The sequence below is a fragment of the Heterodontus francisci genome, chromosome 13 (genome assembly GCF_036365525.1).
Source record: "Heterodontus francisci isolate sHetFra1 chromosome 13, sHetFra1.hap1, whole genome shotgun sequence".
Classification (NCBI taxonomy): Eukaryota; Metazoa; Chordata; class Chondrichthyes; order Heterodontiformes; family Heterodontidae; genus Heterodontus; species Heterodontus francisci.
Window position 1 is genome coordinate 106,021,224 of NC_090383.1, and position 15,482 is coordinate 106,036,705.

The 15,482-nt window shown below is 43.2% G+C and overlaps 1 protein-coding gene across 6 annotated transcripts in view; it reads left to right on the plus strand.

Annotated features, from left to right (window-relative positions):
* ltbp1 (latent transforming growth factor beta binding protein 1) overlaps window positions 1-15,482 on the plus strand; it is a 368,337-nt gene that overhangs the window by 277,382 nt on the left and 75,473 nt on the right. For all 6 annotated transcript variants that reach the window (XM_068045343.1, XM_068045346.1, XM_068045345.1 and 3 more), the window contains 2 exons: window positions 12,711-12,878; window positions 15,015-15,101. In XM_068045343.1, the coding sequence (XP_067901444.1) occupies window positions 12,711-12,878; window positions 15,015-15,101 (255 nt within the window). The remainder of the gene's footprint in view (window positions 1-12,710; window positions 12,879-15,014; window positions 15,102-15,482) is intronic.

Sequence of the window (15,482 nt, forward strand, 5' to 3'; positions counted from 1 at the left end):
CACAGCTCATAGCACCTAATGCAGGGAGCCCTGAGATTTTCCTCTGGTGAAGTCTCCATTTCATCTTTAGCTGTCTTCAAATAAACTTAGTAAGTAAACTAAAAATCACTCTTTATCATCTCATCTGACATGAGCACAAAACCTCTCTGTGGTTGAGCATACTCTCTCTTCTACCTCTGATATTGTCAGATACATTTCTGATGAGTTTTGCTGATGGTCATTTTACATTTTGTTTGGTGTCTCCCTGGAGCCACATACATGCCAGCCACTAAATTCAAAAAGGCTGACACAGACCCAAAAAAGCTGACAGCTTGAAAAACAGCATACGACTGAAAAAACAGTCCTGAATAAAGGCCTACGCCAAAGCCACTACTTAAAGCGACTGAATAAGTCAAATTCTTTCTTATTCCATTGGATTTTTATTAATGTTTTGAGATCATATTCTGCAATTCAGTTTGTTTTTTAATGAAAACTTAAACCCAATGGTCTCGTGAATGACATACGAAAATAAATAGTTGTGATGGGAGCACAGTGGGACATAGACCTGCCTTGACTAAAGCTGCAGCACAGCCAAACAGCCCATCTATTGTATTATGAAGAATAAACTCTGATGGTGCTAGGTTTATTTCCTAGGGAAATCTGGGGGATGCTCCCCACAGATATTTGATTCTTGCCACTTTTTAAGGTGCAATTTCCACATAGTTCAGCCTGTTCTTATTTTCAATCCAGTGAATCAATCCCCTCTTTCTCTTTGCAGAGTGTATCTTTGGTCACCTATAGCAAAGGGTAGGCACATGAGGGGACCTCCTGGGCAGATTGCTATTCGTCAATCAGGGAGGTAAAAGGTGACCCAGCGAAGGCCTCTGTCCTCTTTGGGAATGTTCAGCTCAAATTACCAAGGCATTTTGCCCACCCATTCTGTGGATGCCTCCCATTATCAAGACCAACTATACAAGGTCCCATTACTCCATACTCTCTGGTCTGGTTTTAATTATTACTGCACGTCTATTTTTCATTTCTTTGTATCAGTTTATCCCAGTCCATTAGCTTAAAAATGTTAAGCAAGGGTCTTAATTTAAGACCAGATCAATGAATTATATGAATAAACATATTTTGGACTTTCATGTTAAAAGCTCTTGTTGCAAAACAATTCCCAAATGTGTGCTTGTAGTATCCCTATTGTTTAAACTCTATTAGATGGCATCTGGTTACATGACTACACCTCTTGGATGGATGTAAAAGATCCCATGGCACTACTTGAAGAGGAGCAGAGGCGTTCTCTCCAGTGCCCTGGCCAATATTTATCTCTCAATCAACATAATTGAAACAGATTATCTGGTCATTATCACACTGCTGTTTGTGGGAGCTTGCTGTGCACAAATTGCCAGTGCGTTTCCTAGTTTATAACAGTGACTATACTTCAAAAGTACTTCATTGGTTGTAAAGGGTACACCCTTGGAAGGTGCTTTATAAATGCAAATCTTTCTTCTTTTCTTTCATGGTACAGCTGAGAAATGGTTGGTAACCCAATAGGTTGTTATAAAATGGTCAGATGTCCATCATTTTCCGTTATCAAAGTTCATTGTAGACATAGATTTTTAAGATGCATTTGTATCTTGGCACAGTCCCAGATTTATGGGTCAGTTATGTTACAGATTCCATTCTTGGGAGCGTGATGGAGAGCCAGGAGACCCCGCATTATGCTGCTGACTTACTTGGCTTTGCAGCAGCAGAGTTCTAAGAGTTCTACCCAACTCTCAAAGGCAGTTGAACCCTGTTGAGCTTCGAAAGAAGAAGTCAGCTCTCTGATAACATTAAAACATTTGCAGGAAGCTCAGTAGACTGCCCAAACATTTGAAGCTTGACCTTGCGCCTATCCTTGGTTATTCTGTAGCAATTTGAGATGGTCGCCTGCCTCTTGCCTTTAAAGAGGTCTGCGGTTAAATTACCAAGCTGACTATATAGTCATACCAGTTTGTAGGAGTCCAGGTGCACTATAACTGGCAATATCCCCTCTACTCAGCACTGATCATCAGTGGCTTTTGTTGGGTACAGGTTAAGTGTTGATAAATGCAGTGTTGAGGAGTATATGTTATGGCTGCATTTGCTGACAATGCAATCACTAGGTGGCGCAGTACAGGCACATGCACAAATGCAGCCTCATCCACTGAAATGTCACTGTCTGCGACGTCTCAGGCAGATGCCAGTAATAAAAATGGCATTGCTCAATTTGACAAAAAATTAATTGAACCCAAACCCCCTCACCCCTGAATGACCATGATTGCTGCCTCCAAACCCCCACCCTCCAACAGTATCTGGTTCCCTCTCCCGATTGCCGCTTCCCTTCCCTGCTCCCTCCCGCTGCTTCAGACTGCTCACTGCACCATCCTGCTGTTTTCTCCCATGTCCGTCTGCTCGCCGTTCCCTCCCGCCGCTTGTTCCCCGGCCAGAGAAGCAGTGGGTGTGGCGGGGGGAAGCGAGCGGGGTGCTAACAGTGAGACGGGATGGAACAGCGAACAGTCAGGAGTGGCAGGTTGGAGTTGTGAACAGGCTAGAGCTGTCTCGAGCAGGCAGGCGCGGGAGAGTACAGCGGGAGGGAGCAGGAAAGAGATGAAACGATTTAGGCGCCGATTGGGTGAGGGAGCAGGGTACTGTATGAGGGGGTGGAGGTCGTGATTGCGGACATTGAGGGGTGAAGCAACGCTCGGATGTCATTGGTGACATTGATGTGCGCATGCGTGGATCCATATTGGCAGTCTGGCAAATGCTCGGACGCACTGATGATGTCGCCGATCACTCTGCACATGCTCTGTGTTGTCAGGAGACACTCCGATATGTTATACTTGCAATGCCAATGATGTGATGGTATGTTTTAATCCTTGCATTGAAAGTATTTGCAGTTTATGAAACTAATCTGTGGCAAAATCTATCAATGAGTGAGATTACATGAACTCAAGTTTAATTGCTGAAGAAAGTTCGTTGAAAGTTACTACAATATAGCTAACTCTGCATTTCTCCTGGATTTCTCCTTTGATTGTACTGGATTTGTAAAGTTAGATAAGTCGTTCTTGTAAGACAGCAATTTATTTGGCAATAACATTCCTAGAATTGACAGAACAGAAAAAACATGGATAATTTCATGTTAAGCTCGCTGACATTTTTACTGGAATCAAACTTGTGTTTGCTTATGGGCAATAATAATACAGCCATCGCAAAAGAAGACAGCTGATTCAGCTTGGTATCCTGATGAAACAGCAGAGTAGGGAGGTTATGCTTCAGTTATCCAGGGCATTGATGAGACCACATCTGGAGTACTATGTACAGTACTGGTCTCCTTATTTAAGGAAGGATGTAAATGCGTTGGGAGCCATTTAGGGAAGGTTTATTAGACTAATACCTGGAATGGTATAAGCAGGCTCGAGGGGCCGAGTGGCCTACTCCTGCTCCTAATTGTTATGTTCGTTTGTTCGTAGTACTAATACAATCAGCACCAGGAACCCATACAACACACTAAGCTTGCCCATCGAAGCCTTCTTCAAACATGTGGGATCCCATTTCTTACAGGGTGAGAAGCATTTGTTGGTGAAACTGAACCATTTTCTCCAGCAGTTTTCATAGATTTCTGCCTGGAATAAGGAATGCCATCATCCCCAGGGGCCCAGAAACATTCTTGCTGCCGATTTCTGATGGCTTTTTCTGCTGTTTGGGTGCAAGAAAACATCTGATTTCTATGCGCGCACATACAAGTGAAAGGATAAAAGAAAGATTTGCATTTATATAGCGACCACTGGATGTCTCAAAGCGTTTTACAGCAAATAAAGTATTTCGAACTGTTGTCATTTTTGTGCCGTAAGAAACACGGCAGCCAATGTGTGCACAGCAAGCTCCCACAAACAGCAATGTGATAATGACCAGAGAATCTGTTTTTGTGATGTTGAAGAACAGCAAAATCCAAAACTATTCAGGCTACCATCATAAACATTTTGGCCACCATATTCCCAAAGGAATAAATTCCTCCAAATGTGAATTATATCAACTGTGTTAAATATTGCATGTCTTTTATTCCAGTCTAAATCCATCAATTTAGATTCAAGAAAGCACTTATATGGGCTGTTGTCACTTTTTCAGTTGGCTGAGACATCCACACGTGTTGCACTACCAGTCTTGTTTCCAATTTGAGCTTCGCCACTGTTTTAAATGGAATTTTATTTGATTCAGCTATTATCTAATGCTAATATGAAATGCATGCGACAAACATAGTCTTGCTGATATTGATTGTTGGTTTGCAGTCATCCCAGCTCTTGTTCTCCACATTGGGCTGTATATCTCTCCAAGGTTGTCACTGTATTAGGTGGCTGGTAGCTGGTTTCAGTAGGAATGATAGGATTCCTGACTTTTTAAGTTTAACACACTTATTGAAGGAGTTATTGAAGGATCAGTGGTACTGGTTAAATCTAATGTCTATGGATTTTAAAGTGCATGGGAATACTTGGAGCTAAAGGTCACGGAACAACTTGAGTTTAAAAGATGATTTAAGTTTCTCAGTCAAGATGGTGGCTTGATGAGTTGCCTCACAATCATGGCACTGACTGCAATCAAAGACTTACAAACAGGCTTTATGAGACTCTAACTTGGAACATGTGTTGGCTAAGCCCATTTTAACAGCTTCACATCGTTGAGACTTAAACCAGAGAGAGAGCCTCTTGTTGAACAAACATTTGGCAGTATTCAACTATGGAGAGCGTGGATCTTGGGCTTGTTGGGTCATTCCGCAGTGCCCCCCACCTCATCCCTTCTGTGGACTCACTATAATATTGTACTTGTACAGAGGACATTACTGACGAGGCATCTTCTGGTGAATTAAGCCACCCCTATTTGAGCAGATTTTCCATGAACCGTGTGAACAATGCACTTATTGTCCCAATTGTGAGAATTTGGAAGGTGTGCAGCAAACCCCTTAGAAAATCTAAAGGCAGAAAGAGAACTGAGAGGCTGATTTTCCTTCCCACCCCCCATATAGATGCAGGTCCGGCAGAGCTCAACCAAGAATGCTGCTCCTGGTTTGATCTGAACCAACAACAACTGTTATGCTTGTAGGTTTTTTCCACTGGTTTTCCACAAGCTACCTTATCAAAACCTCAAAAGTCCAAACAATTAGTCACTCTGATCTACATCCTATTACTTTATCAAAACACCCTGTTAGATTTTCTTGACTTTGGTAAATCCTGGTAAACTCTGTCCAATTAGTTTACATCTCCCCAGATACTCCACCAGCTTGTCCTTGACAATTGATTCTGGAATGTTCTCTTAGAATGATGCAAGACTGACCAGTCTAATGTTCCCCAGTTTCCACCCCAGGTCCCTTTCTAAAATAAGGACACTTTATTTGTGACAATGCCAGAAAGTGCTGGAAGGAATCAGTGGGTCAGTCAGCCTTTTGTGGAGTGAACAGATTTGTTTTCAAACATGTCATAGAACCATAGAAAAAGTACAGCACAGAAGGAGACCGTTCAGCTCATCATGTCTGCGCCGGTCGAGTAAACTATCCGCCCAAACTAATCCCACCTTCCAGCGCCTGGTCCATAGCCCTGCAGGTTACAGCACTTCAGATACATATCCAGGTACCTTTTAAAAGAATTGAGGGTTTCTGCCTCCACCACCGATCCTGGCAGTGAATTCCAGACACCCACCACCCTCTGAGTGAAAAAGTTTCTCCTCATGTCCCCTTTAATCCTTCTACCAATCACCTTAAATCTGTGTCCCCTGGTAACTGATCTCCCCGCCAGTGAAAAAAAGGTCCTTTCTGTCCACTCTATCTAGGCGCCTCATAATTTTGTACACTTCAATCAAGTCACCCCTCAGTCTCCTCAGTTCCAGGGAAAACAACCCTAGCCTATCCAATCTTTCCTCATAGCTGCAACCTTCAAGCCCTGGCAACATTCTTGTAAATCTCCTCTGTACTTTCTCCAGAGCAATTATGACCTTTCTGTAATGTGGTGACCAGAACTGTACACAATACTCCAGTTATGGCCTAACCAACACTCTATGCAGTTCCGGCATAGCATCCCTGCTTTTGTAATCTATACCTCGGCCAATAATGGAAAGCAATCCATATGCCTTCTTCACCACTCTATCTGCCTGTCCTGCCACCTTCAGGGACCTGTAGACATGCACTCCAAGGTCTCTCATTTCTTCTACCCCTCTTAATATCCTCCCATTTATTGTATATTCCCTCGCTTTATTTGCCCTCCCCAAATGCAATACCTCACACTTCTCTGGATTGAATTCCATTTGCCACTTTTCTGCCCATTCAGCCATACCATTGATATCATTCTCCTCACTATTAACCACATGGCCAATTTTTGTGTCATCAGCAAATTTCCCAATCATGCCACCCACATTTAAGTCCAAATCATTAATATATACCACAAACAGCAAGGGACCGAACACTGAGCCCTGTGGAACACCATTGGAAACCACTTTCCATTCACAAAAACATCTGTCGACTACTACCCTTTGTTTCCTGTCACTGAGTCAATTTTGGATCCAACCTGCCACATTCCCCTGTATCCCATGGGCTTTCATTTTACTGAGCAATCCGCCATGCGGGATCTTGTCAAATGCCTTACTAAAATACATGTAGACCACATCCACTGCACTACCCTCATCAATCCTTCTTGTTACTTCCTCAAAAAACCCAATCAAGTTAGCAAGACATGACCCTCCCCTAACAAATCCATGCTGACTATCCCTGATTAATCCGTGTCTTTGTAAGTGATAGTTTAACCTGTCCCTCAGAATAGATTCTAACAATTTACCCACCACTGAAGTCAGACTGACCGGCCTATAATTACCTGGCCTATCCCTTGCTCCCTTTTTAAACAATGGTACAACGTTTGCAGACCTCCAGTCATATGGTACCTTGCCTGTATCTATTGAGGATTTGAAGATGATCCTCAGCGCATCCACCATTTGCTTCCTGGCTTCCTTTAACAACCTTGGATGCAATCCATCCGGTCCTGGCGATTTATCCACTTTCAGGGATGTCAGACACGCTCAAGCACTTCCTCTCTCGGCATGCTTATCGTATCTAATATTTCACACTCCCCCTCTTTAACTACAATGTCTGCATCAACCCTCTCCTTTGTGAAGACAGAGACAAAAAACTCATTAAGAACCCTGCCCACATCTTCTGCATCCACGCATACGTTCTCCTTCACATCTCTCATGGGCCCTACCCTTTCTTTAGTTATCCTCTTGCTCTTAATGTACTGATAAAACATCTTCGGGTTTTCCTTGATTTTACCTGCCAATAATTTTTCATGTCCTCTCTTTGCTTTTCTAATTTCCTTTTTTACTTCGCCCTCCAGAATGTTCTGTAGCCGCTTGGTGATATCCATGACCCTTGCACCAGGGAGGCAACATACCATCCCGGAATCATGTCTGTGACCACAAAGATGCCTATCTGTTCCTCTAACCATAGAATCCCCTACCACTATTGCTTTCTTGTCCTTTTTCCTCCCTCCCTGTGCAGCTGAGTCACCCGTGGTGTTCCGGTCATGACTCTCACTGTACTCGACAGAGGAACCCTCCTTCCCATCAGTACTCAGAACTGAATACCGGTTAGAAAGTGGGATGCCCTCCGGGGACTCCTGTACTACCCGCCCTGACCTTATCTGTCTGGGAGCTATCCAGTCCCTCTCTGACTGTGCTCTCTTAGGCACTGGGTTGACTACCTCCTGAAACGTGCTATCCACAAAGTCTTCCGCTTCATGGATGCATCACAGTGACTCCAGCCGCCGCTCAAGCTCCAAAACCCAAAGCTTAAGCTTCTGCAGCTGGAGGCACTTCCTGCAGATGTGTTTGTCAAGGATGCATGGTGCGTGCATGACTTCCCACATACCACAGGAGGCACATTCCATTTGGCCGAGCTGCCCTGCCGTTACTTAGCTTTACAATCAATTATTGCTCGTGCAAAGTATAATAACTTACCAGTTATTTGCAATCAGCTTTATCCCTGCACCGTGGAGGCTGAAAAGGCAGAAAAGAAAGAGACCAAAGAGCACCTACCCCATCGCCCCCCCCAGTCAGCAAAATCCCCCACACACAACTCTCAGCCTCACTGTGCAAACAGCATTATTCCAGCTAGTACTCACTAATAAATTACAGCCTAACCTAGGGCTTTATTTTAAAAAGAACCTTTTTTTAAACTCTGCTTTATCTGAGCTATCCACAGGCAACAACAGCTGCCACCCACCGACCAATCAGCCTACACAGATTTCCCATGATGTCACTGGTAGTTTTCTTTTCCCATTTATCAAACAGAGAGTGTGCTGACACAGCCAGAGAGCCTGCCACTGCCCCGGATGTCTGGTAAGTGAGGGCCTCGAGCCCCGCTCCTTAATTTATATAGCTCCACACGGTCCTAGTACCTCGCAGGACTGCCGCTGCCCCGGACTTCAGGTAAGTGAGGGCCTCAAGCCCCAGTCTTTAATTTATATAGCTCCACTCAGTCCCAGGTCCTCGCAGGTCCGCCGCTGACTTCAGGTAAGTCATACGAACATACGAATACGAACATACGAATTAGGAACAGAAGTAGGCTATTTGGCCCCTTTAGCCTGCTCCGCCATTCAATAAGATCATGGCTAATCTGTTTGAGTCTTGAATTCCACACTCCTGTCTACCCCCGATAACCTTTGATTCCCTTGCCTAACTAGAATCTACCCCCGCCTTAAAATTATTCAATGACCCTGCCTCCACCACCTTCTGAGGCAGAGTGTTCCAAAGTCGCACAACCCTCCGAGAGAAAAAAATATTCCTCATCTCTGTCCTAAAAGGGCGAGCCCTACTTTTAACACAGTGCCCCCTAGTTCTGGACTACCCCACAAGAGAAAACATCCTTTTCACATCCACCTTGTCAAGAATGTTCAGGATCTTATATACTTCAATCAAGTCTCCCCTCACTCTTCTAAACTCCAGTGCAAACAAGCCCAGTCGGTCCAACCTTCATAAGTCAAGCCGCTCATTCCAGGTATCAATCTAGTAAACCTCCTCTGAACTGCCTCCAATGCATTCACATCCTTCCTTAAATAAGGAGACCAAAAGTGCACACAGTACTCGGGATGTGGTCTCACCAGTGCCTTATACAGCTGAAGCATAACATCCTTACTTTTATTTTCAATTCCTCTCGTAAAATGATCGATTCTAACACCTTCTACGTGACAGAAGTCAAGCTAACTGGCCTATAGTAGTTACCTGTTTTCTGACTTCCCCCTTCTTGAATAGAGGGGTTATATTTGCTATTTTCCAGTCTGATGGAATCTTTCCAGAATCTAGTGAATTTTGAAAAATTAACACCAATGCATGTATTACCTCATTAACACCTCTTTTAGGATCCTAGGATGAAGCCCATCAGGACCTAGGGACTTGTTAGTCCACAGCTCCATCAAGCCTCTTACTGCTTTATCTAATAAATTGTTAACTATTGTTGCAGTAATTTGTGCCAGTGCATCCTTGAATTCCCTAAGATGTATCCCATCTGGCCCAGGTACTTTATTTATCCTGGTATCCAGCAGTCAACTCTGCAGCATTACTAATTTTGTTCTATCATAGAATGACCAATGTGCTAGAGCCCCAATACTGCCTCTTGCTCGTAAATATGGAATTAATTCAATTTTTCAGCCATGCCCACATGTCCACTCATCTCAACACCCCTTTGAGAAACCAGTGGTCCTATACGCTCCACTATTCCTTGGATGAAAACAGTTTATCTTAATTCCCTTGAAATTTTAAATTAATCTGGCTGTTTGTCCATTTTAACAGTGCGTTTGCTTTCTTATGTTCTTGCTCATACTAGGTCTTTATTTGAATACTTTTGCTTTGTTCTTAATTGCTTTAATTACCTTTGCTGTCATTCCGCTGGGCTTGTCACCTACTGTTCTTCCTGTAACTCCAAGTTATATGTTTCCTGTAATTCCTAGTACTTTTGGATGCACGAGAAAGACTTGTATTTGCATATGTACACACCTTTCACAACTACTGGCCGTCCCAAAGCACTTTACAGCCACTGAAATATTTTTGAAGTGTAGTCACTGTTGCAGGAAACGCAGCAGCCAATTTGCACACAGCAATGTGATAATGACCATATAATCTATCTTTTGTGATGTTGATTGAGGGATAAACATTGGCCAGGACAACTCTCCTGCTCTTTGGAATAGTCCCATGGGATCTTTTACATCTACCTGAGAGGGCAGTTAGGGCTTCAGTTTAATTTCTCAGCCAAATGATAACACTTCTGACAGTGCAGCACTCCACTGGAGTGGCAGCCAAGATTGTTGTATAGTGGGACTTGAACCCACAATCTTGTGATTCAGAGGCGTGAGTGTTACCAACTGAGCCACAGCTTCATCCTAAAGGCAGTAGGCAGCACATTGTATTTCTATACAGCTGTATGTTCAGTGCCCTGGCTAACTCAGCAGGATGGGTAGAAGCAGACCTACCTTTAAGACCATCTGCTGGAATAACACAGCATGCAAGTGCATGGACTTGTATTTTATTACAAGGGGATATTTTATATTTTAACAGTGCAGCTTTGGTTCTTATTCTGTATTCCGCCTGTCAGAGATACAAAAAATAAATACATATACCTGGGTCATTATGTAACTGATTTAAAAAAAAAATTATTGGTATAAGGCAGAGCCCATTCGATATAATGCAATTGCAGCAGTATTGGAAATGGTGAAGTCTGTACTGTGATGATCTGTGCAATGTGCCGGGTTGTTTATGTTCAGCACCTTTGGTATGAACGCACTGCCCCTGCTCCTCTTGCCCAGTGGATTTAGGAAGTGAGTAGCTGATTTGTACAGATCATTTCAGGCCTTGGGTTTGATCCTCAGTCTTCATTGAGTTATTTAATCTCTCAGGGTGGCAGCAGGGAAGCTACATTTGCTTTCAGGAGACCTTGCTTAGACTGGAGAGAATCAGTCGGAGTTCTCATTCCTGATCACTGTCCAGCTAGCTCTGTTTGAAAAGAACACTTCAAACTGACTTCAAGCTTTGTTTGGCTTTCCTGAGTTAAAAAAAAAAGTTCCAATAAATGGGTGTATAAGAGACTTTTGTTCGAATGCTTGACCTCAAGCAATTAGTAATACCAATAGGAACTTCAAACTTCAGCACTTAAAAGATAAAAGCAGAGTAACTGAGCAATAATGTTCCATTCCATCATAGGCAATCACCACAAGGCCCCCAGTCTTGTAACCTCTGCACTGTCTCTGAACTGCATGGTGCCCCATTACTTGCTGTAGTCGTGGATACGATCTGGAATGCACAGTCTGAAAGGATGGTGGAATCAGATTCAGTAGTAACTTTACAAAGGGAATTGGATAAATATTTGAAACAGAAAGATTTGCAGGGCTATGGGGAAAGAGCAAAGGGTGAGGGACTAACTGGATAGGTCTTTCAAAGAACCGACATAGGCACAATGGGCTGAATGGCCTCCTTTTGTGGCCCATGAGTCTTATCAAATAAAGTTTCGTAATGCTGCAAACTGTTTACAACAAGTAATGCCTGGAAGTTCCCAGAGGTTGCTGCACCCATGGAAGTAGAGTGGGGCAGGACTTCTGGCTGCAGTCTGCGGTGCGGCCACCTCTATCATTTCCGCTGCTTGCCGGACAGTTTGTCCAGTGGCGTCCAGAATTTTGGATCAGCCTTGGTTTCCGCTTTCCTAATGGCAATCAGACTCTTGTTGGGAAAGTGTCAATATGGGCCCCACATCCCCCATTATCATGTAGGTATGTTGCACATTGCCCTTACACGAGATGGATTTCTGACTGGAGAACATTGTCCAGAATTGACGCCTCTTGCGTCAGGATTGAGCAAAGGGCTGCCTCTATCTCCCATCAGGATTTTGCATCAGCTTCTCAATGGGTCAGTTAGTCAGTGGAAATTACCCATCCATCCCAAATCACCCTATTTTCAAACTAAAAACCAATATGCATTTCAGGACGAACAATTTTTTGTGCATTAATTACTAAGTATATTGCTTAGCTCATTATTAAACTGTACAAAGCAGAAAGTTATACTGCACATGGTCTGAGCATCGTAACTCCCCAGTCTGGTTGTTTCATGGTCAGCCTGCTGCATACAGGGAGCATTAATCTTTGAGAGATTTCACTTGATGGTGTTACTGGTTAGTAGCCCAAATGATTCCAATTGCACACTAACTAGTTTGAAGTGCCCTGCATACATGTGAACAGCATCATGCTGTAGTGACGACAAAGATATATTGTGGCATGTTGCCTAAGGAAGTAAGGCCATAACACTTTAGCTGAAGAAATATCAAATGATAAAAGAGGATTCACAGTAGTTAAGTAAAGAGACGCATAAGGACCTAAGAGAAAAGTGTCATCACCATGGACACTTTTGAAGAGTTTTAGCTTCATTGAATGGTACAAAATATGATCATTTTCTTGGGTCATGGGACATGACCGATTGCATGGCACTTGCAGATGGCTATATTCAGAATCATACACTGTTCTGTACATTTGGGTAGAGTTACACATAGACAGAGATGGGAGGCTTAGGTTGAGCAGGACAGTTGCAGGTTAAGGGGTTCTATGGATGTGGGCCATTTTGAGTGGTGTGTGCTTTTCATAACTCATTGATATGTATTTATGCCAAAGTTTCATTAAGAATTGTGTTTTCTTTTCCAGTGCTTGTACAGACAGGAGAGAAAAAGGAATGCTACTACAATCTAAATGATGCCCACTTCTGTGACAATGTCCTGACTTCCAATGTCACCAAGCAGGAGTGTTGCTGCACCCTGGGAGCAGGCTGGGGTGACAATTGTGAAGTGTTCCCCTGTCCAATGTTTGGCACTTGTAAGTTTGCTTATGTAGAAATGACTGGTTGCAGTGTTATTTTGTGTCAGTTGGATGTAGAAAGGAGTTAGGTGTAAATGCGTTGAACATTTGAATGCTTTCCCCATGGACAGCTCCTTATATCTTTGAGGAGATAATTAGCAAGTTACTGTCCAAATGAAGTGGTGGGCTTTTCTTTGTGTGCCAATTTCATGGAGCTGAGGATTACCTTTGAAGTCCCCATTTAGCACTGTTGATGATGGCACTGTTCAGACACTCCACTAACCTCCCCTGTGCATCAGTGAGCTCGCCTCACAGCATAACATGAGCTTGGAACATTTGCATAACTTCATGTGACATGTTCCCCTCTCGGATGTTCTAGGTATGTCTCTCATAATTCTGTGTTTTTGGCTGCCTCAGCTGTTGATAAGTGTATGTACTTTGTGCACCTGGTACTTTCTTGGCAGGCAGACACCAGAAATGAAAGGCACGTGTACCCGGGGCAGAAGGGAGGGGGAAGGCCAGTGACGCTCACGTGTTTTAAAGATTTGAAGGTCACTTCTACTTTGGTGTTCATCTCAAATGGGTGCTGTGTGACTGAAGCACTGATGGCATTCCATTCACACTATGAATTGAATACCTAACTTAAATGATAGTGGGGGGGAACTAATGAGCTGAGTTTACACCGTGTACTCTGGCTTTCAGCCCCTCTTGTGCTCGCCAATTATATAGTGGTATGCAGAGTGCCTTGGGTGCAGTGTAGGCCACAGACTTCTACACCCACTTTTCTGGGGAGCAGTCACCCAACACACAATAGCACATTGGGTGGCCGCTCTCCTATTCTTGGCCTCTATGTTTCAGTGGGAATGGATAAACCTGGCTTTGATCTGAGACCCACTGATTCTCTAAGAATTTATGGCACAGAAAATACAAATGCCCACTTATATTGTGGTGTGTAGTGCATGTGGGTGCATAGTCGGGAAATACAAAAGCTGATATGAAGATATCAAATTGTCGTAAAAACCCCACTAGTTCACTAATGTCCTTTAGGGAAACAAAACCTGTCGTCCTCACCTGATCTGCTCCATATGTGACTCCAGTCCCACAGCAATGTGGTTGACTCTTAGATTCATTCTAAAGTGGCCTAGTAAACCACTTGTATCAAACCACCGTCACCAATGCCGTCACCAAGCAGAAGGCCTACTTCCACCTGCGATGGGCAACTGGTGATGGGTGATAAATGCTGGCCCTGCCAGTGACACTCCCATCCCAAGAATGACTATAGATTAGGTGGGAGATGACCTCATGTGGATTGCATGTGGCTTTAAATGTATTTATTGCTGGCCTGTGAAGCGCTTTGGAATGTTTTAATGCATTAAAGGCGCTATATAAATAGAAGTTGTTGTTGTTGTTGGATGGAGAGGGGCAGTTTAGTACTCCAGATGGCAAGTCATTGTCAACTTTGAGGAATGGAGCATCTTTCCACTTTTTGAATCTAATGCTAACATTAGTAACGCCCAGCTGAGGTATAGCATGACCAGCTGCTAGACTAAATCTCTCTTTATATTGTCCAAACAAGGTGATTTAACCCAACCTGCGAAGAGCATCTCTTTTGTGCCCATTGACTTTTCCATTTCCTACAGCAGCCATCCTTCTGGCCTCTGAATGAGACTGGCAATCTAGACTGTAGTGGGAGGTTTGCACCATGGATATGCACCAGCCGGGAACTAGGCTGACTGGGAGCAGGCTGAGATTAACCATCTGGTCTTTTCCTGCTGATCATTTCCATAGTTCACATTTCTCACAGGTATTTCATGTAGGACCCTTGCAGTCAGCAGCAGAGGTTTTTTTTTATTTATTGCACCACTCCAGACAGTGTTTTAAAACACCAATACGCTATATAATCAGCATGTGGAGCAAATAGTGTTCGAGAGCAGGAAAATTTGCATTGAAAAGGGTAAAGCTAATATTGTCAGATGTCTTAGCCAGTTATAAATGCACTTGTATCTGATTAGCTGTCCAGTGCAGATCACATATCCATATGTAAGTGTTATATTTTATGTTACATGTACTATGTAATTTGACATATAAGATAGCATTTTCTTCCAGTGACCCCAGGCTTTATTTTTAGTTAACTCTTTTTTTTTTATTCTTTAGCTGAATTTGCCGCCATGTGTCCCGAGGGAAAAGGCTTCATACCCAATGGAGACTCGGCCTATGGAATCAGTGGACAGAACTACAAAGGTCAGAATTGGATCATTTGTTTCAATAACATGCTTCACAAGACATCAATAGGCCAACTTGGCAGGCATTCTAGATTAAGATATAGCCAACATCATTTTCAGTTTGAAACAAGGTAGAAACCAAAGTGTTCGAAATGTCAAATGCGGTCTGGGGTAGGATTGTCTGGTTCAGCACTTCAGGAACATACACTTTGTTTTAAAAGTGATACATGCCATGCAGATAATCCAAGCAGTTATACTTTGAAAGTATTGGGGGCATTTACGCATAAACGAAGGAAGTTCAGACAATCTAACTCAATTTGCTCTTTAAGAAGTAATTCTGTGATGATCAGACACTTCCAGCCAGATACCTGTGTTTGGAACATCGAGGATACGGTGATAC